General features: G+C 28.4%; 4 protein-coding genes across 4 annotated transcripts; 1 reads left to right on the top strand and 3 right to left on the bottom strand.

The window, feature by feature from the left end:
• Positions 1-984: 984 nt before the first annotated feature.
• LOC130898820 (DDRGK domain-containing protein 1) lies at positions 985-2,444 on the bottom strand. Its single transcript, XM_057808361.1, has 3 exons — positions 2,187-2,444; positions 1,808-1,906; positions 985-1,722 (listed from the first exon to the last, which is right to left on the bottom strand). Exons 1-3 carry the CDS (start codon positions 2,278-2,280, stop codon positions 1,046-1,048), a joined length of 870 nt encoding a protein of 289 aa, XP_057664344.1. The 5' UTR covers positions 2,281-2,444; the 3' UTR covers positions 985-1,045.
• Positions 2,445-3,039: 595 nt separating this feature from the next.
• LOC130898821 (alpha-crystallin B chain-like) lies at positions 3,040-3,596 on the bottom strand. The gene has a single exon (XM_057808362.1). It carries the CDS (start codon positions 3,520-3,522, stop codon positions 3,088-3,090), a length of 435 nt encoding a protein of 144 aa, XP_057664345.1. The 5' UTR covers positions 3,523-3,596; the 3' UTR covers positions 3,040-3,087.
• Positions 3,597-4,235: 639 nt separating this feature from the next.
• Positions 4,236-7,155, top strand: LOC130898819 (zinc finger protein OZF-like). The gene is made up of 4 exons (XM_057808360.1): positions 4,236-4,489; positions 4,657-5,059; positions 5,883-6,248; positions 6,586-7,155. Exons 1-4 carry the CDS (start codon positions 4,238-4,240, stop codon positions 6,945-6,947), a joined length of 1,383 nt encoding a protein of 460 aa, XP_057664343.1. The 5' UTR covers positions 4,236-4,237; the 3' UTR covers positions 6,948-7,155.
• A 72-nt stretch (positions 7,156-7,227) lies between these two features.
• On the bottom strand, positions 7,228-19,567 carry LOC130898818 (kinesin-like protein Klp68D). The gene is made up of 10 exons (XM_057808358.1): positions 19,317-19,567; positions 19,071-19,264; positions 18,728-18,982; positions 17,138-17,496; positions 14,988-15,153; positions 14,547-14,913; positions 11,190-11,413; positions 8,508-8,727; positions 8,206-8,450; positions 7,228-7,505 (listed from the first exon to the last, which is right to left on the bottom strand). The coding sequence occupies exons 1-10, from the start codon at positions 19,350-19,352 to the stop codon at positions 7,466-7,468; spliced, it is 2,106 nt and encodes a 701-aa protein (XP_057664341.1). The 5' UTR covers positions 19,353-19,567; the 3' UTR covers positions 7,228-7,465.
• Between the last annotated feature and the right edge of the window lie 849 nt (positions 19,568-20,416).

Genomic DNA, 20,416 nt, shown 5'->3' with positions numbered 1-20,416 from the left:
GTATCGAATAAGAATCGATACACAACAGGGAATTCAAAATATGACGATTGAGGGTGGTGAGATTGTGAGGAATTATAGTAGGGCCCAAAATTTCCAAAAAAAAAAAAAATAATTTCTTCGCGACATTTCAATTTGAAAATACCAAATTTTTATATCGTTCACTGTTCATTACTTGATCGAATAGTTCACGATATTCGTCCAAATATAAAAAATATTGCCGAATACTCAGAAATACCAGAATATTTGTGGCATATTCCATATTTATTGTTTTTTTTTTAACGATTACAATATAAAAATTAGTAATTTTAAGAGTTGTAATTATTTTGATTCAATTATTTTATTGTACTGTAGGTAATGGATAAAAACTTGAAGTAAAACCGCTTCGTCAAAGGATAAAACTATCTCACGCCATACTCAATTCTTTGTTGAAACCACTACATAACAATATTCAAGTCAAAATAACCTTTACAATATTTTTTTATGACTTATCTTTCAATGCTTGGCCGAATACGGCACATTATTCGTCGCAATATTAAAAATATTGTCAAATATCAAAAAATTTATTCAGTATTAATCCTTATTTGAATCACCTTGTATGAGGATTTGTAATTAAGGCAAAAATGACCGAATACTTGCCGAATATTCGTCGTATCTTCAGTATTTATTCTTATTTGAATCACCCGGTTTGAGGATTTATAATAAGGGCAAAAAATGGCGGAATATTGGCGGGTTATTTAGTATTTATCCTTTTTTGAATCACTCTATTTGAGGATTTGTGATTAGAGCAAAAAATGGCCGAATGCCGAATATTCGTTGTATATTCAGTATTTATCATTATTTGAATCACCCTATTGGAGGATTTGTAATTAAGGCAAAAATGACCGAATACTTGCCGAATATTCGTCGTATCTTCAGTATTTATTCTTATTTGAATCACCCTATTGGAGGATTTGTAATTAAGGCAAAAAAAAGGAAAAAAAATAATTACGAAAAACAATTCTTTATTTATTTAGTTTCCTATATAAATTTTAATAAATATTCCAAGTTATTTTACTGGGGTACTCTTCATTATACTGGGTGTTAAGTTTATCAATTGATTACTATTTTCCGCTAATTCCGATATAGAAACTCGACCTCTTTGTTTTATAAATTTAGCAACAGCTTCCATTTCCTCTTGTGATACGTAAATGAATTTACCCCTGTCATCTATGACCCCCGTCAAAATGTCATCTTTCTGTAAATCTTTGATCCTATCGATGGCAGCTTGTGTCTTAAGTTTGAAATGAGCAGCTAAATCTTCAATAACAACGACCTTATTCGTTTTTATGTAATTAACGAATTCTTGTAACAAATTTTGCTCGTCTCCTTCCTCCCCTTCTTCGAATCCTTCTTCTTCTATCGAAAATGCTTCTTTCATTTTCAAATATTCTTCGTATTCTCGTTTTTCTTGTTCCTCTTTTGCTTTCCTTTGTTCTTCTTCTAATCGCTTTTCTTCCAACTTCTCTTTTTCTTCCAATTTCTTTCTTTCTTCTTCTGCTTGCTCTGCTTTCTTTTTCTTGTCAGCTCTCATTTGTTCTTCCACTTTTCTGGCTGCTTTCTTTTCCGCTTTTGCTTCTAATTTCGCTCTTTTCTTAGCACCCAGCTTCGGATCCATGAGATCCGCCTCGGTATTTTCTATCTCATTATCTCCTTCATCTTCATCATCTTGTACATCTTGGTTTGCTGAAAAGAGAATATTTTTGCGATTCGCTCAATAAAAATAAAATAGTTTCTAGTAGAGGAAAAAATGATATACTGAGGTACATACCATTGGCTCTAAGACGAACACCTCTGTTTCTAGCAATCTGGGCTCTTCTGGGTCCTCCATCTCTTGCTCTAATTCCTGCTGCAACGTTCCTATTCGGAGCTAAGTCATAACATTTTTTAATATTGATAATAATACGACACATAAAATACGTGAAGTAACGATTTTAAATTATGCTTAAGCTCTTTTTTGTAACGTAAAAGATTTTTCATTTCTAACAGCTGTTATGTAGTTTAGTTCGATATTTTGTTATTTAATCATGATTTTATCGAGTTTAAAGTTATCAATATATCACAAACATCAAATTTAAAGCTTAAAATTAAATTGAGAATATTTTCACTTGACGTTTAAGTTAGAACATGTTGCGAAATAATGGAATTACCTGGCAAAACTTTTTTTTTCTTAAGATACACAGTTAATCCAACGATTATTGTTAAGAGTATAGCTGCTAAAGCTACTAATAAACCAACGTCCATAATTAATACGATGTATTATAACGTTTAGACGATTTTATAAAAAAATTAAAATAATTTTTTTTTAATTTCTAACCCCATATTTCCAAATTGTCATGTTTGATATTATTTCGTGACAATTGACACTATACTGAGTGACAGAAACCACCGAATTAAAAATCAGAACTAATTTATCACTCTTAGTAAGATTGGGAGTGGATACAGAGACAGAGGTCCGTTTAACTTAAAGTTCGAAAACCTTTGACATATTCAAATGAGTTCTTGGGAATTCTCCGATTTTATCTTTAACCATTGAATTGAAAATAAGTAATTTCAATGCTACTTCAGAAAAATTTATGAATATATCTGGAAATCGAAAGACAAGCGTGCCTAAAAGAATTCGTTTATCGATGTTATTTTAAAATTTCGAGCGCCTCAAACAAAGTAATTGTGAGTGTTGGTGTAGTGGTAGTGTAAACAGCGTGTTCAGTAAGTATGAATATCACCAATAATTCCAGAAACTTCAATTTAATTCAACGTGTTGTGTTTACGTTCGGTGCTTATTCTAACAAAAAACTGAAATTATGCATTCGTAGAATTGGCACATATTTATTTCAAGATCAGAAATTAGTATCGAATTGCCTCGGATTCCTGATTGGAACATACCCACAACTAATTACATCAGTGCTGGAGTACCACTATTGTACTATGTAGCAAAAAAAGTGCAGTTTTAGAAGATTCTGTCAATTTAGTTTTATAATTCCATTAATAATTACACTGGTACTGATTAAATATATATTTTAATAAATTATACATGTTTCCTTTAATAAATTATGTGGCTTGCCACGGAGCGCTCACTAATAATACACCTTCAGTTGAAAAAAAGCAATTACCTTCTTCCGGTTTAACTGCTTGAGGTAATTGATAATTTCTTGACAAAGTCATACTTTTATTCCCACTGTTTGCGTTTTCTTGTCTTTGTCCGATTATTTCAATAAGATTTGGTGACATTTTACATTTAATATCTTCCGGTCGAAATCCTCTAGCGTCTATTAGAAGATCGAATCTGTCCGAATGAAAAAACACGGCATCCATCTTAGGTATTTGCTTATCCAATTTAGTATTTCGTGGCTTTGATATGTCCGTCCAGTCGACTCCGAATTCTTTTAATGTTGATGTTGCTCGATTAAAACAGTGATCTTCTATAAACGATAAACACTGTTTTATAGGAACTTGTAATTTTGATGATTTCCACACCCAACTCATGGTTTAAGACATTTTTTGAATATGGATTTTGATGTTTTACTGTCAAGTTTTATTTTAGGTTAGGTTGGTCAATATGATCGGTATACCATTGCGCATGTGAAATACCAAATTTACCGATTGAATTGTTAGAGTTGGTCGTTGCTTTGGAACAGTTACAAAACCATATATATATATATATATATATATATATATATATATATATATATATATAATAGAAGCTCATTCTCTTAATGAGCTGGAAACTTGTTTTTTTTTTGGATCCCAGTTAGGAATTCGGAATTGGAAAGTTTTAAAATATGGCTGCTTGACATTATTTAATCAATATTGATATTCTAATTGACGATTTTCGTAGGCAACCCTTAATTTGGAAATACATATTTTTTACTACTATTACGTAAAATGGCATTTAAATTTCGCGCCTTTAGAAAAATTTAGTTGAGTTAATAAGTTATTCGTGTTCCAAAATTAAAAGAAGATACAGAAAAAATTAAGTTATAGTTTTCTCAATAAAATTTTTTACAGTGTTTCTTCTAATTTCTTGTATTACCTTATATCGTTCTATGTCTTTACTTTCTTATCTCATTTCAACAACTACCTCACAAAAAAACAAACAGCTCTACCAGAGAATAGAGGCTGCTGTCAAAAATTTGCAAAACTTTTCTTTACACGTATATGGAGCGCTTAGCGATGTCTATGGTTTAGTGCTTATACATATATGAATAATATAAAAAAGAAGAAGATATTGGTTATTGTTTTTATTTATTGGTTAATAAACTCCAATATTCCAAACTTTATATTAACCACAAATTGTTACCATTTCATTAAATACACTATGGAAGAAGTTTCGAATATAATACTAAATATTGGAAAATTTACGAAGATATGTCGCATCTGCCTATCTGAAAGTCATGTTATTCCATTAGAAAATAATTCTGTAGATATATTGAAAACAATTGTAAATATTCAGGTAGGTAATATTTATGTTTTCTTTTTGAAAAACTTATTCCATTATACGCTCAGATTACTCATTTTCTTTGGTGAGATGAACGTGTTTTTCTCTCAACAATCGAATGTATTTTATTATATTATTCCAAATTTTGATTGCGCAAATTCATCACAGTGTTATTGTTATAGATCAATTTAAATGACGAGTTACCACAACAAATATGTTTGACCTGTTCGGCTAAATTAAAAGATATTTCAACATTTGTGGAATCTATAAAAACTAATGACGCTTATCTTAAAAAAATCATTGAATTAAGTATAAAGCAAGACGCTTCAGAGAAATTTAATTATAATACATCATACGAATTCTGTAAAAACGATTCTACTATAGAAACTAAATCTCTAAAGCTTAACAATAAAATAACTCAACAAGTTGAATCAAATGAAAAGAATAATCGTAGACGCAGAAAAACGGTGCTTCATGAATGTAAAATGTGTCTCAAGATGTTTAAACACTCTCCTAATTTAAGAAGACACATTAATATCGTTCATAAAGGGATTAAACCATTTAAATGCGAAGTATGTAGTAAAGGTAAGTGTTAGCTCATGTATGTGGATTTCAAACATTCAAAATTTGAATGGTTCCTTTAGTGCTAGGATGATGCTGTCTCAATTATTATCCTAAATCCTTTAAAAGTGTCCTAAAACATGTGTAAAACATTTCAGAATATTCATTAGCTGTCTAATCATATCAGTAAAGTCTAATTACAGGGAAAAGAAGAATAATCTAACCAATGTATCTAACCCCTTATGTTTTTCTAGATTGTTTGTGGTGTTACAGTATATCTTCGTACTTCTTCTTCAACTGGTTCCTCTATTTCCAAAATTTCCTCACAAAGTTTCTTAGAACTGAATTGAAGTTTCTCATTGGTTGGCTACAGCATACATATGAATAATTTCATATTGATGATGAAGTTGCCATATGCAACAAAAAGAAGTAAAAAGTTCTTGATATCTCCAAGCTCTACAGATTTCACAAACAAACATCAATTATTCTGACTATTTCTCATCCTATTCCTTCAACTCTTGTTTACTTTGTCTTTCCAACTGGTCCTCAGTCTTCCCATTTATTCCTTGTACCTTCCATTTTGTCCTCGATCTTGCCATTTAGTCCTCGAGCCTCCTATTTTGTCCTAGATCTTCTCATTTGGTTCTGAGCTTCCTATTTGGTCCTAGGTCTTTCCATTTAGTCCTCGGTCCCCCCAACTGGTCTTTAGCTGATTTTAACAATTTTTGTGAACATAATTTCTTGGAAGCCGGTTTTAGTTATTTAATTTTTTTGTTATATACAGGAGTGAATGAAAAGTTAACTTTTATTCATAATATCCTGATATAATTCCTACAACATTTTCCAGAGTTTGCTACGTTTTCGAGAATAACTGAACATATCCGCATTCATACGGGGGAACGTCCCTACGTTTGTAATTATTGCGGATCGAGTTTCAAAAAATATTCAACTTATTACGCCCATGATATGAGGCATAAAATAAAAAACGGCGAACGTCCAAAGAACGAGAAATCGCCGAAGAGTTATCCGAGAAAACGCGAGGAAAATCCGTCCGAATTGAGTTGTGGAGTTTGCCTGAAGGTGTATTCTTCCAAACAGGCTCTTATGGTGCACATGCAGATACATTCTGGGGAGAAAACGTTCCTTTGTACGATTTGTGGAAAGGAGTTTATGAGGAAGGGTCATTTGCAAGTACATTCGAGGATACACACAGGTACAATATTTTTTTAAAAGTCTACATTATTGTATATATGCTTTTGGTAATTTCTATTGTTGTTTCTATTATGGCTTTTTAGCATTTTAACTTTGGATTAAAATGAAAGCTTTTTAGACTGTACCTCAAGGTTTTGAACAAATATTTTTGTGTTTCAGACTAAAATTTTGACATTTTTGTATAAAATATTCAAGTTTTGTACTAAAATTATTACTTTTTCACGTTTTAGTAATACATTTAAGACCTGAAATTTTGCATTGGGAATAGGACTTTGGCGTTTTGTACTAAGATTATTGCGTTTATTTTCATCCCCTTATTGTATTTATTCTAATTTCAGGTGAAAAACCGTATCGGTGCAACGATTGCGGTAAAACTTTTCGCCAACCTGCCGCTCACAGAAATCATTTGTTGATGCACAAAAACCAACGATCTTATAAGTGCGATTTGTGCAATAAAAGTTTCATACAGTCGGGTCATCTTCAGAATCATTTGAAAACGCATACCGGAGAAAAACCGTATCGGTGCGATTTTTGTGGTAAAGAGTTCGCTCAAAACGGTAATCTGAGAGTTCATACGAGAATCCATACAAACGAAAGACCCTACAAATGTCCGAATTGTTCGTTAGAATTTTACGATTCGAGTAGTTTGAAGAAACATAAAAAAATTCATGATTCCATTAGCGGAAAAGAGTCTCAATAACAACTGGAGGAATGAATTCGAAAAAAAATCCATAACATCGAGTATATTCGATTGATTAGAAGAAATGCAAAGTTTTGATGGATTTGAAGGGCTAGTTAAACTTTTTGTATGATTTAAATCAAGGGGTTTATTCCTTCAAACTAAAATAGACTCGAATCTGTTCCCCCAAACATCTAAGGGTTGTTTTGGTTATAATGTCCTGGTCCGGTGTGGAGATTCTAGACCATATGGAGTGGGAAGTGGCATGGGAAGAATTGGAAGAATATGGTTATTAAAAATATCATCGTAAATAATTTATTTTTTAATTATTTGTAAAGAACAAGCAAAAATAATACTCGAAACATATCACTGGTGTAAATAAATAATAAAATGTATAATTATATTTAAAAAAATAACGTAAAATTATTCCAAAAAATATATAAAAAAAATAAAAGACTCTAAAGAAACTGTGTAAACGGTTAAATTAAATGTATATCACAAAAAAGTCGAAAAAAAAGGCTTGTGTGGAGAAGGTTCTCTTAAAACCCGGATTTTGCAGATTTCGCAGCAGATCGGTTCCTAAAGAAAAAAAATAAAATTTATACATGTACCAAGGAAAGTTAGGTTATGTATCTCAACAATAACTCTATAGTTTGCCTCTAAAAAAAAATTTAAAAATATATGTAAAAGTTTTAGAGGATGCAATTTACATGTACTTTGTTCATATAACCTCAAAAAGACTATAAAAAAACGATTGATACTAAATTATATCGATTTTTATCAAAATTAATTGATTTTTTGGAATGGAATATGTTTCAAAAGTTGAGTCGCTTTGAAAATTGGATGATTTTAAAGATATACCAACTGACATCTTCTACTTCTACTATCAAAAACGGCTTTTGCAGGTGAAACTAAGACTTTGCAGATACCTAGATGTCTCGTCATGCCAACACCACATGTTCATTTTATTTCGAGGACTTTTTAAACTCAAAAACATCTTACTTTTTATCGTACAACATTTTCACCTTATTTACAACCTTGTGTTTATTTTATATCCCGAAATTGATACAAGTCTTTGAAGAAAATAATTTTGGAAATTTGACGAACATTCAAAAGCAATACCGGCTGAAGACTTCCAAGAAGGACTTCCTCAGCATATAGCTTCCCCGAGGAGAAGATAAACCTCATTCGAAGAACGTAATAACTACTTTTCTCGTACACCTCGTATACTAAATAGAAAATAAAAATTTTATTCGATTCGAAAATGGAATTTTCTCACCTATAATTATGCATATCGACCATCACTTTTGTAGCCTGTTTATATTTTCCCTCCTGTTCCAATTTGGAGGTTAGAGTCCTTCCCATCGAATGCGATGGCATTTTCACGATCACGTGATTATTTTCCGTTTCTTTTCTGATGACGTCGGCCACTATGGATTTTATTTGGGGACAAATCCCAGGCGGGGCGTAATCTTGTGTAGTCCTTAAGGGCATATCCAATTTTAAATCCAATACGTTTTCACCCTACGATGAATATGTTGATATGAAAATGAAAATTATTCTTTTCATATAACTAATTACCCTATATTTGGGTGAGTTGGAGCTCATTTGTATCGCCGTGTCGGATATGGGTCGCCTGTAATTGTGGGCAAAAGGTCTGTCGGCGGGATTTATTCTTATTTTCTCTTTTTTCAATATCCAGTTGTCGAGGTTTTCGTCGAACTGGGCTAAATTGATCAATCTGGATCTTTCTTCGGTTGGTACGAAGTTATCGATGATCAAAAATAATTTTCTCAAGTTCCTAAAGATTATAAATTATACCAGAAAAATTATTTTTGATGAAAAATAACTTTTTTTAACTATTTTTTTATAAATAAATAAGGAATCATAAAAATATTTTTAAACAAAATTTTTATTAAATGGAAACTTGCATGCTTTAAAATTTTGTCAGAAAATTCAAAAATTATAAAAATGGCGAAAATTTTTGAGAAGAAAATTTGTATGGAATGAAATTTCACATTTTTTAGAACTTCCAAGATCAAAAGTTTGGAAAATGCCCTAAAAACGAAAAAATACTTTAAAACAAAAAAATAAAAATTCGAATTTAAGAAATTTTCCTCAGAAAATTCAAAAATCTTTCAAATTTGGAAAAAAGAAAAAGTAAATTACTATAAAAATTGGAAAGAAAAGTTAAACAAACGAAAAATCGTAAGAAATTGAGAAAAAAGAACAAAATGTATAAGGACAAAAAAGTACAAAAAATTAAAATGGAAATTAACACAAAAAAATGAATTTTCTGGAAATATGAATCTCGTCGTTAAAATTTCAAATTTTTTGCTAAAGAACACCAACGAATCATGAAAAATAAAAAAAATGCAAAAAATATAAAGAAAAAAATTCGAAAACTCGCATTTTCAAAAATTTCCTCAAAAATAAATAAAATTCATAAAAGCCTCAAAAAACTAAAAAAAAATTAAAAATCTTAAGGAAAAGTGTCAAAATTCACATTTTATTTCCTATAAAAAACCACCGAATCATGAAAAATGAAAAAAAATGAATAAAATATAAAGGAAATAAAAATCGAAAACCCGCATTTTTAAAAATTTCTTCTAAAATAAATAAAAATCATAAAAAGCTCAAAAAACTAAAAAAAAAAAATCTTATGGATAAATGTAAAAATTCACATTTTATTTCCTATAAACACCACCGAATCATGAAAAATAAAAAAAATGAATAAAATATAAAAGAAATAAAAATCGAAAAATCGCATTTTTAAAAATTTCCTCAAAAATAAATAAAATTCATAAAAGCATCAAAAAACTAAAAAAAAAATAATAAAAATCTTAAGTAAAAATGTCAAAATTCAAATTTTTTGTTTCCTATAAACAACCACCGAAAAATGAAAAATAAAAAAATTGAATAAAATATAAAGGAAATAAAAATCGAAAAATCGCATTTTTAAAAATTTCCTCAAAAATAAATAAAATTCATAAAAGCCTCAAAAAACTAAAAAAAAATTAAAAATCTTAAGGAAAAGTGTCAAAATTCACATTTTATTTCCTATAAAAAACCACCGAATCATGAAAAATGAAAAAAAATGAATAAAATATAAAGAAAATAAAAATCGAAAACCCGCATTTTTAAAAATTTCTTCTAAAATAAATAAAAATCATAAAAAGCTCAAAAAACTAAAAAAAAAAAATCTTATGGATAAATGTAAAAATTCACATTTTATTTCCTATAAACACCACCGAATCATGAAAAATAAAAAAAATGAATAAAATATAAAAGAAATAAAAATCGAAAAATCGCATTTTTAAAAATTTCCTCAAAAATAAATAAAATTCATAAAAGCATCAAAAAACTAAAAAAAAAATAATAAAAATCTTAAGTAAAAATGTCAAAATTCAAATTTTTTGTTTCCTATAAACAACCACCGAAAAATGAAAAATAAAAAAATTGAATAAAATATAAAGGAAATAAAAATCGAAAAATCGCATTTTTAAAAATTTCCTCAAAAATAAATAAAATTCATAAAAGCATCAAAATTCTAAAAAAAAATAATAAAAATCTTAAGTAAAAATGTCAAAATTCACATTTTATTTCCTATAAACACCACCGAATCATGAAAAATAAAAAAAATGAATAAAATATAAAAGAAATAAAAATCGAAAAATCGCATTTTTAAAAATTTCCTCAAAAATAAATAAAATTCATAAAAACCTCAAAAAACTAAAAAAAAAACTCTCAAGGAAAAAAATTTTCGGAATTGATAAAAATAGAATAAATTAGAAAAATTATTGCTAAGCATTTGAAAAGTGACATATTTTAGAGACTATTTTGAAAACACGAAAACATAAAAATAAAAAAAAATTCATTTATAAAAATGTCGAAATTCAACTTTTCGATTTCCAAATTGAAAATAAAAATAAATTTTTTACAAATTTAGAATTATTCTAAAAATAAAAACCCAATGACGTAATTTTGAAAAATAAAAAAAATATAAAGGGAATAATAAAAAAAATAGAAAACTCGTATTTTTAAAAATTTGTTCTAAATTAAATAAAAATCATAAAAACCTCAAAAAACTAAAAAAAAAAAACAAAACACTTGAGGAAAAAAATTTTCGGAATTGATTAAAATAAATTAAAAAAAACGAAAACTCGTATTTTTAAAAATTTAAAAAATCGATAAAAATCATAAAAACCACAGAATTTTTTAAAAAAAAGAACAAAACACAAGAAAAAATCCATTATAACTTACATGGCAGCTTCGTCATTAGCCTCCTCAATTTCCTGTCTATCTTTAACGTAAACCTCGTGATTATCCCGAATCTCCTGTCTAATGGACTGTAATTTATTATTCAATCTCTTCAATTTTTCCCTTTTGAAATCGACTTGTTGTTGCAAACTAGCGAATACCTGCTTCAATTCGGTGCAAGTTTCTTCTTCCAATTCCAATTTTTGTTGCATTTCTATTTCTCTTTTCTAAACAAAAAGTAAAACGCGGTTTTGATATTAGTGAATCGCTTCAGAACGACGTAATATCATCTCGTTCGGGGAATCCAGAAGACACCGACCGGATTTGATATTCGGTTCGTTTCATTAACCACCTACTCTGGCGCCATCTTCGCTTCCAACTACGAATTATCGTCGCCGATAATTTGAAATAAAATTTCGTACGGCAAAAATATAATAAACTGATGGTGGGTGTTTAATTCGACGAAACAATCGGCAACACTGGTTCGTATATCTTTAGTTCGTATTAGAGTTTCCGAATGAAATTGTATTGCACTATTCTGAAGAGATCCAACTAAATCGCAACCGAACATCGAATTAATCGCAGTTTTGGGTCTTTAAAAACTGATGAAAAATAACTTAAATGTGGTACAGGATTTTTTTTGGCAGAATTTTCGAAAAATGATCTTGGATTTTTGTATTTATCGCTAGTATGAAAAAATAGCAAAATCAAAAATGTAAAATTGTTATTTATTTGATTAAAAATATGGGGTGTTTCAATAAAATAGGTTGAATGTTGTATAAAAATATTACTTATAAATAAAAGTTTGTTCCGTAAACGTTGTTCCTAACTTTTCTGGAAAGAAAATGAGGAATTGATCTTAATTTGGAAAAAATACAGGGAGTTTTATTAAAACTAGAACACAAATAACTTGGATACGCTTTAACAATGATTTTTAACGAAATATTTTGGAATTTGGAATAAATATTTTTAATTAGAATTTGAAAAAAAATTACTTTGGCGGGATTAAAAATGTTTTCCAACAAAATTTCTATAAAAACTGTTCCTCCAACATTTCTAAAAGAAAATGAAAACATGATGCTAATTTGGAAAAAAATACAGGGTGTTTTATTACAATTTAAAAAAATTAACTTTGATATGTTTAAAAAAGGGTTTTTTTAACAAAACTTTCTAAAAAACTTGTTACTCTAGCATTTCTAAAACCAAAATAAAAAAATGATTTTAATATGAAAAAAGATACAGGGTTTTACTAAATTTTGAAAAAAATTATTTTGATGAGCTTAAAAAATGTTTCGTTTACAAAATTTTGTAAAAAATTTGTTCCTTCAACGTCGTTACCAACATTTGTTAAAACAAAACAAAAACATGATGCTAATTTGGGAAAAAATATAGGGTGATCTATTAAAATTTGAAAAGTTACTTCTAATGTGTTGAAAAAATGTTTTGCAATAAAATTTTGTAAAAAAACTTGTTCCTCCAACATTGTTACCAATATTACAAAAAATAAAATCATACCAAAATCCTAAGTTGGAAAAAAAGTACAGGGTGTTTCACTAAAATTTAGAAAAAATCACTTTACTCTTCTAAAAAAAATGTTTTTTGACAAAATTCCGAAAAAAATTGTTACGTAACCATCGTCACCAACATTTCAAAAAACAAAATAGAAAAACTATCGTAATTTGCAAAAAATACAGGGTGATTTATTAAAATTTGAAAAGTTACTTCTAATGTGTTGAAAAAATGTTTTGCAATAAAATTTTGTAAAAAAACTTGTTCCTCCAACATTGTTACCAATATTACAAAAAATAAAATCATACCAAAATCCTAAGTTGGAAAAAAAGTACAGGGTGTTTCACTAAAATTTAGAAAAAATCACTTTACTCTTCTAAAAAAAATGTTTTTTGACAAAATTCCGAAAAAAATTGTTACGTAACCATCGTCACCAACATTTCAAAAAACAAAATAGAAAAACTATCGTAATTTGCAAAAAATACAGGGTGATTTATTAAAATTTGAAAATTACTTTTAACGTTTAGCAACAACTTTTTGAAAAAAATCGTAACGTAATCATTCCTAGTGACTTTTCCGAAAAAATAATGAGAAAATGATCTTAATTTGAAAAAAAAAGTACAGGGTGCTTCACTAAAATTTGAAAAAAATCACGTCAATTTGCTTAAAAAATTGTTTTTTTTTCAAAATTTTGAAAAAAAATGGTTTCTCCAACATTGTTACTAACATTACTAAAATAAAATCACACCAAGATCCTAACTTGGAAAAAAAGTACAGGGTGTTTCACTAAAATTTAGAAAAAATCACTTTACTCTTCTTAAAAAAATGTTTTTTGACAAAATTCCGAAAAAAATTGTTACGTAACCATCGTCACCAACATTTCAAAAAACAAAATAGAAAAACTATCGTAATTTGCAAAAAATACAGGGTGATTTATTAAAATTTGAAAACTACTTTCAACTTTTAGGAACAACTTTTTGAAAAAATTGTAACGTAATCATTCCTAGTGATTTTTCCGAAAAAATAATGAGAAAATGATCTTAATTTGAAAAAAAAAGTACAGGGTGCTTCACTAAAATTTGAAAAAAATCACGTCAATTTGCTTAAAAAATTGTTTTTTTTTCAAAATTTTGAAAAAAAACTTGTTCCTCCAACATTGTTACCAACATTACAAAAAATAAAATCACACCAAGATCCTAATTTGGAAAAAAACGTACAGGGTGCTTCAGTAAAATTTAGAAAAAATCATTTTACTCTTCTAAAAAAAATGTTTTTTGACAAAATTCCGAAAAAAATTGTTACGTAACCATCGTCACCAACATTTCAAAAAACAAAATAGAAAAACTATCGTAATTTGCAAAAAATACAGGGTGATTTATTAAAATTTGAAAATTACTTTTAACGTTTAGCAACAACTTTTTGAAAAAAATCGTAACGTAATCATTCCTAGTGATTTTTCCGAAAAAATAATGAGAAAATGATCTTAATTTGAAAAAAAAGTACAGGGTGCTTCACTAAAATTTAAAAAAATCACGTCAATTTGCTTAAAAAATTGTTTTTTATCAAAATTTTGTGAAAAAACTTGTTCCTCCAACATTGTTACCAACATTACAAAAAATAAAATCACACCAAGATCCTAATTTGGAAAAAAACGTACAGGGTGCTTCAGTAAAATTTAGAAAAAATCATTTTACTCTTCTAAAAAAAATGTTTTTTGACAAAATTCCGAAAAAAATTGTTACGTAACCATCGTCACCAACATTTCAAAACACAAAATAGAAAAACTATGTAAAAATACAGGTTGTGATCTATTAAAATTTGAAAAAAAAAAAAGCAAAAATTGTTACCAACCTTTCTAGCGGCAATTTGACTCCTCTGTTGTTCGAGTTTAATCTCGTTCTCGTTAACGCTATCGACGATATTTTTTCCACCGTGCACCATCTGCTTTTCCAAATTTTTCAATTTCTTCGCCAATTCGTCCACTTCCATTTTACCCAATTCCAATTTTTTCTCTTTTTCTTCGGCGTCGACTTCTTCGTCGGTATCGGTTTCGTCGACGTCGCCATTTCGGTAATTCGCCTCGAAATCCCCATTACTCTTCTCCATTATCAATTGCTTCAATCTCTCGATTTCTTGTTGGAGCCCCAACAGTTGACCGTCTTTGATATCCTCGTTCTTTATAGGGGTGTTCTTGATGGATTTAGCCCTGTACGCGTATCTGAAATAACACGAACCCCCACACACCCTTATCGTTATCCACCCTGTTTATGAACGTTCCGGAACAATAATTACCTCAGAGTAACGATTGTTTCTTCGTAATTCATATTGGCCGGACCGATGTTCGCGATCATTATGGTTTTGCTGTTACCCCCGAGGGAGTCTTGTAGAAATCTCGTCAATTTCGAATCTCTGTAGGGGATGTGGGCGGAATTTTCGGCCAAAGCGTATATTACATTTCCTATTAAACAATCATTTCTAATATACGGAGCGTTTGCAAGAAAATTATTCAAATATGAAAAAAAATGAGGGGGGGGATCGAGTATCGTGAAGTTTTTCGCGATGGTGGTTTCAAAATTTTGTATGTGATAAAATTAATTTTTTTCACGAAATTGAATTTTTTTTAAGGTTTTGTTGCGTAAAATATTAAAAACAATGTACCAGGTGTCCCGAATTCTAGATATATCATTGGGGGGTGGATGAAATGAAATGGAATGAACAATATTTTTATTTCTCGAAATTTTGATATAAATTGAAAAAAAAAACAAATGATCAATAATTTTGATTTTTTTTCATTTGAAACTTTTTCATGTTTCGTCAATCGAAAGAATGTTTGGTATTTTTTTTTTTTTCGACATTTTAAAGAGAAAATCAATTTTTGTGATTATTTGTTAAAATTTCAGTTTATTTTATTTTCAATTTTTTTAATTTTCAGTATTTTTCCATTTAAACTGAAATGTAGATTTTGGAAATTGAAAAAAAATTATTTCATAATGGATCGATTTATTCAAAAAAAACATTTTTCAATTTTGTGGAAAATACTTCGGAAAAAACATATTTCCATTATTTTTCTAAATTTTCACAAAAGGATTTTTTTTAACTTTTGAGAAAAAAATTTTTGCACTATTTTGTCCATTTTAAATTTTGCTTTTCATTAAGACAAAAAAATTTTTTTTTTTCATTTTGGATATAATTTTTCCATTATTTTTCATTTAAATACGAATAAACAATATTTGTTTTAAAATTGAAAAATATTTTTAAAATCGGCAAAAATTTTTAATTTGAAATGAATAAATATTTTTAAAATTTTGAAGTTCCAAATACGAATTTTCAATATTTTCGCATTTTTTCGAAATTTTATCGAGAAAATCAATTTTAAAATTTTTTAAATACGATTTTCAGTATTTATTTTATTTTTCGAAATTGCGAAAATAATTTTTGAATTTTTTTTATTTTGGTAATCCAAATACGAATTTTCAATATTTTCACATTTTTTTCGAAATTTTATTGAGAAAATCAATTTTTAAATTTTCGAAATTTTCAGTATTTTTTATTTTTCGAAATTGCGAAAATAATTTTTGAATTTTTTTTATTTTGGTAATCCAAGTACGAATTTTCAATATTTTCGCCTTTTTTCAAAATTTTATCGAGAAAATCAATTTTTAAATTTTCGAAATTTTCAGTATCTATTTTATTTTTCGAAATTGCGAAAATAATTTTTGAATTCTTTTTATTTTGGTAATCCAAATACGAATTTTCAATATTTTCGATTTTTTTCGAAATTTTGAGAAAATCGATTTTTAAATTTTCGAAATGCGATTTTTAGTATTTATTTTATTTTTCGAAATTGCAAAAATAATTTTTGAATTTTTCTTATTATGTAAATCCAAATAAGAATTTTCAATATTTTCGATTTTTTTCGAAATTTTGAGAAAATCAATTTTTGAAATTTTTCAAATTTTCGAAATGAAAATAGGAGTTTTCAGTATTTTTTTATTTTCCAAAATTTTAGTGAGAAAATTATTTTTACATTTTTTTATTTTGGAAATCCATCTAAGAATTTTCAGTTTTTATTTTTTTTTTTTGAATTCTTATAAAATTTTCAAAATAAAAATACGAATTTTTAGTATTTTCAAAAAAAAAAAATTTTTAGTATTTTCACATTTTTCGAAATTTTAATGAAAAAATCAATTTTTAAATTTTCGGAATACGAATTGTTGGTATTTATTCAATTTTTCGGATATTATAAATATTTGTCCCAAAATGTATTGAATTTTTTTAAAAAAAAATTGTTAAACAAAACACGATTTTTCAATATTTTTTCTATCAAAAATATATAATTATACCTTCAAACGCCTTTTTGAAAAATCAAAATCCAATAAATCTTCAATTCCCCATCATACAGGATTGATTAAAATTAATATAAAATAATATTCTCAAATTACCTAATGAAGACAGCGCTTTATTTATTTTAGTAGCTTCCTTGAGTCTATCTCCTGTCGCCCCTGTCTTAGATTGTCTCTCGCTTCCTGCCAAATCAACTAAATTCAGTTTCCCCACTTTCATTGTTTTCGAATGTTCTTCGGCCATTTCTACCACTATTTGAAATATAGCATGCGATCGAGAACTATGTTCGTTCATGTTCGTAGTACCGGTAGTACGATTATGATTACCTAATCTCATAGCTTTCAACATATCTTTGGCGCTTTGACACGTTTGCGAATGAAGATTCGTTACCACAACACCTTGACCGCTTATTTCACGTAATTCGTGCGTTTTGTTACTTTTGATTTTCAGTAAATCTCTAAAATGTTTACACGAAAAATATTAATAAGTATTGTTGCAGAAAATTAGCCCCATTTCCCCCCTTTGTACCCCTGTATACAGGCATCCGAATTATTTGTTTTCTTTATTTAATTTTAGACCACCTTTGACTTCATTACTTTTGATCAGATTACTCTTATTATAGCTGCTGGATTATCTGATAAGATAATTCATGTGCAAATTGAATTGTGCACATCTTCCAATGGCTAGAAAGTGCCAGGCTAGGTTCCCGATACATCAGAGTATTTATTTCTTGACCCAAGAACGCCCATCATCAAAATGGACCCTACTTTTTGATATACCAATCATATTATACAGATAGAAAAGAGTTTTAACCCCAATTCCCCCCTTTATACCCCAATTTAAAGGCATACAAATTATGAGTTGTCTTTATTTAATTCATTAGATGTTTCTAGACCAACTTGGACTTCAATAACTTTGATTTAATTACTCTTGTAGCTGCTGGATTAACTAAGATAATTCATGTGCAAATTGAATTGTGCACACCTTTCAATGGCTAGAAGATGCTAGGTTGGGTTCCTAATACCCAAAAGTATTTAGTTCTTGAAGATTTAGCCCCATTTCCCCCCTTTTATATCCTGTGTATAGATACCCAAATTATGAGTTTTCATTACATAGTTCATTCATTCATTCATTTGAGTAAAATCAGGGGGCTCGTTTTTTCCAAATACACGCCTCACTATTTCTAAATTTAAATTAGAAATATAAATAATGTAAAATAAGTTTCATGACGTAAAAAATATTTCAATTTATTTGTTTTAGATAATTTTCACACAATTATGCATATCATTTTTGTTGAGTTTTTCATGACCTTCATTTTTGATTCAAAACTTTTTTTTCTAAAATCAATAATTTCGGAGATATTTAGTAAAATTTTTCAACTTTAAAGGTGGCTGGGGGGCAAACGAATCTTAATCGATAAAAATCCTTTTATAGATCATTTTTTCTAATCGAGGGCAAGGTTTATTGGAAATTTCAGCAAAATCAGAGATTTGCCTTTCCTTGCTATTTTTAACTTTAAATTAGAAATATAAATAATGCAAAATGTGGTTCATGATGTAAAAAATACATCAATTTACTTGTTTCATCTAGTTTTCACACAATTATGAATATTTCATGTTTAAACAATTTTTTAATAAAAATATACACCAAATCAATGATATAAATATGGTAATAATAAAACTACTCACCTTATTTCTTCCATATAAATTTCTAAATATTTAACTGTAACTAAAAATTCTACACCAGTTTTCCTATCTATGTGCGACCAGATTTGTTCGAACGCTCTTGGTATAATTCCTTTATCGTCCCCATCGCAACCTTCCATTGTGTATGTCTTCCCGGTTCCCGTTTGTCCATAGGCGAACACACAACCGTTGTAACCATCCATTACGGAAGCTACTAACGGTCTAACAGTTTCGTCGTACAAATTTTGTTGTGAAGAACTGAAAAAACAAATAAATTTCCGATGCCTCTTAATCACGCATTAAGAATATATATATTAAACACTGAGATAATAAGATATTAACTTACCATTCATCATACACGGAATCGTAGGTGAATATTTTATTTTTTTCGTTATCGCTTCTAGCTTTGGGGTTTTCGACTTCAATTACCCCTCGAGAGGGGTACATTTTCACTACGCTCGTACATTTCGATTCGATTTCTTTATCACTAAGTGGTCGACAACGCACAACAACTTGAACCGATTCGTTACTGCCATTTCGCTAAAAAATTCACAAAATGAAAAATATTGAGAAGTAAACATAAAATATTTACCTCCATAGAATAAATTCCATCGTCTGAAGTCATCATTATTTTCGTAGAATTCAAGGTTATAAAAACTTTGCTTGTATGGCAGTGTAACGATGAATACAAACCATTCGGGCTGCCTTCAAGTTGGATATTGATTATTTGAAATGTTGTTATTTAAATTATAGTGCCATTTGCCCTCTTTTTAACGTCAAAACATCTATTGGCAACAAACCGAATTTCAACATCTAAAGTCAGTGAATCTACAGATTCCTACTACTGAATTTTTTTACATACGTCAAATATGTTGTTATTCTAAGGGTGTGATCTCATGACTATTCATCCTCAAATTTTAACACCATATATTTAATATGAATATATGCAACTTCACAGATTTTAATCAATAATATAATGTGCGTTGAGACGGGTTGCGTATTGTAGATGCGAATACTGTTCTTATTTCATAGCGTTCTAGAGAATAGCGCTGATTGGCTACTTCTAGTATGAAAAAATCCGTCTCAAAGCCTTCTCATCTTCATGCAACTATACCCTAATCGAAGCTACTTCTAAAACCATAGATAAATTGAGATATTCTCGACAAGATTATGCGTTAATGAAACTAAACCAGATTTAAAAATATGAAAATATATACATCAATATAATGTTCATATGATTAATAATGATACGGATATAATTATATTTGTTTCATTTGTACCCTTTCATAGAAAAACACATTTAATAGAGGGTTCAAGCAATTCATTCTAAACGATTTCAATGCGGTAAAATTTCATTTGAAAAAAACAATAATATTTTAATATCTAGAAATTTAAAATTAAAGCATTTAATAATGGTTTGTAGTATTAATATAAAATGACACATTTTGCGCATCCAATAACTAATAAAATGATGTCTGTGACGTTTACACTCAATGAGCTTTATTTTAACAATTCACTAACCAAGAGTTTTGTTACTATGCCTTTTTATAAAAATTATTAACACTAAAATCATCCTTTGATAATTAAAACAATCGGTTTTCGCTGAATATGTATCTCCATACTTATTTTGGAAGTTGAAATGTGAGATTATCAATGGTTGTAATGGTGCGATAGCCATTAAATAGTTAGTTG

This window comes from Diorhabda carinulata, chromosome 10 (genome assembly GCF_026250575.1).
Source record: "Diorhabda carinulata isolate Delta chromosome 10, icDioCari1.1, whole genome shotgun sequence".
In the NCBI taxonomy this organism is placed as follows: Eukaryota; Metazoa; Arthropoda; class Insecta; order Coleoptera; family Chrysomelidae; genus Diorhabda; species Diorhabda carinulata.
Note: the sequence above shows the minus strand (reverse complement) of the source record. Positions and strands in the feature narration are given on the sequence as shown.

What these genes read in the sequence shown, in the direction of transcription:
- LOC130898818 (XM_057808358.1), bottom strand. Translation starts at nt 19,352, where the DNA reads ATGATGACTTCAGACGATGGAATTTATTCTATGGAG. An exon ending in GATTCCGTGTATGATGAATG is followed by an intron (nt 18,983 to 19,070) that starts GTAAGTTAATAT and finishes TTGTTTTTTCAG; the next exon opens with TTCTTCACAACAAAATTTGT. An exon ending in GCTAATGACGAAGCTGCCAT is followed by an intron (nt 8,728 to 11,189) that starts GTAAGTTATAAT and finishes TATAATCTTTAG; the next exon opens with GAACTTGAGAAAATTATTTT.
- LOC130898820 (XM_057808361.1), bottom strand. Translation starts at nt 2,280, where the DNA reads ATGGACGTTGGTTTATTAGTAGCTTTAGCAGCTATACTCTTAACAATA. An exon ending in GAAAAAAAAAGTTTTGCCAG is followed by an intron (nt 1,907 to 2,186) that starts GTAATTCCATTA and finishes GTTATGACTTAG; the next exon opens with CTCCGAATAGGAACGTTGCA. An exon ending in TGTTCGTCTTAGAGCCAATG is followed by an intron (nt 1,723 to 1,807) that starts GTATGTACCTCA and finishes TTCTCTTTTCAG; the next exon opens with CAAACCAAGATGTACAAGAT.
- LOC130898821 (XM_057808362.1), bottom strand. Translation starts at nt 3,522, where the DNA reads ATGAGTTGGGTGTGGAAATCATCAAAATTACAAGTTCCTATAAAACAG.
- LOC130898819 (XM_057808360.1), top strand. Translation starts at nt 4,238, where the DNA reads ATGAATAATATAAAAAAGAAGAAGATATTGGTTATTGTTTTTATTTAT. An exon ending in ATGCGAAGTATGTAGTAAAG is followed by an intron (nt 5,060 to 5,882) that starts GTAAGTGTTAGC and finishes AACATTTTCCAG; the next exon opens with AGTTTGCTACGTTTTCGAGA. An exon ending in ACATTCGAGGATACACACAG is followed by an intron (nt 6,249 to 6,585) that starts GTACAATATTTT and finishes TTCTAATTTCAG; the next exon opens with GTGAAAAACCGTATCGGTGC.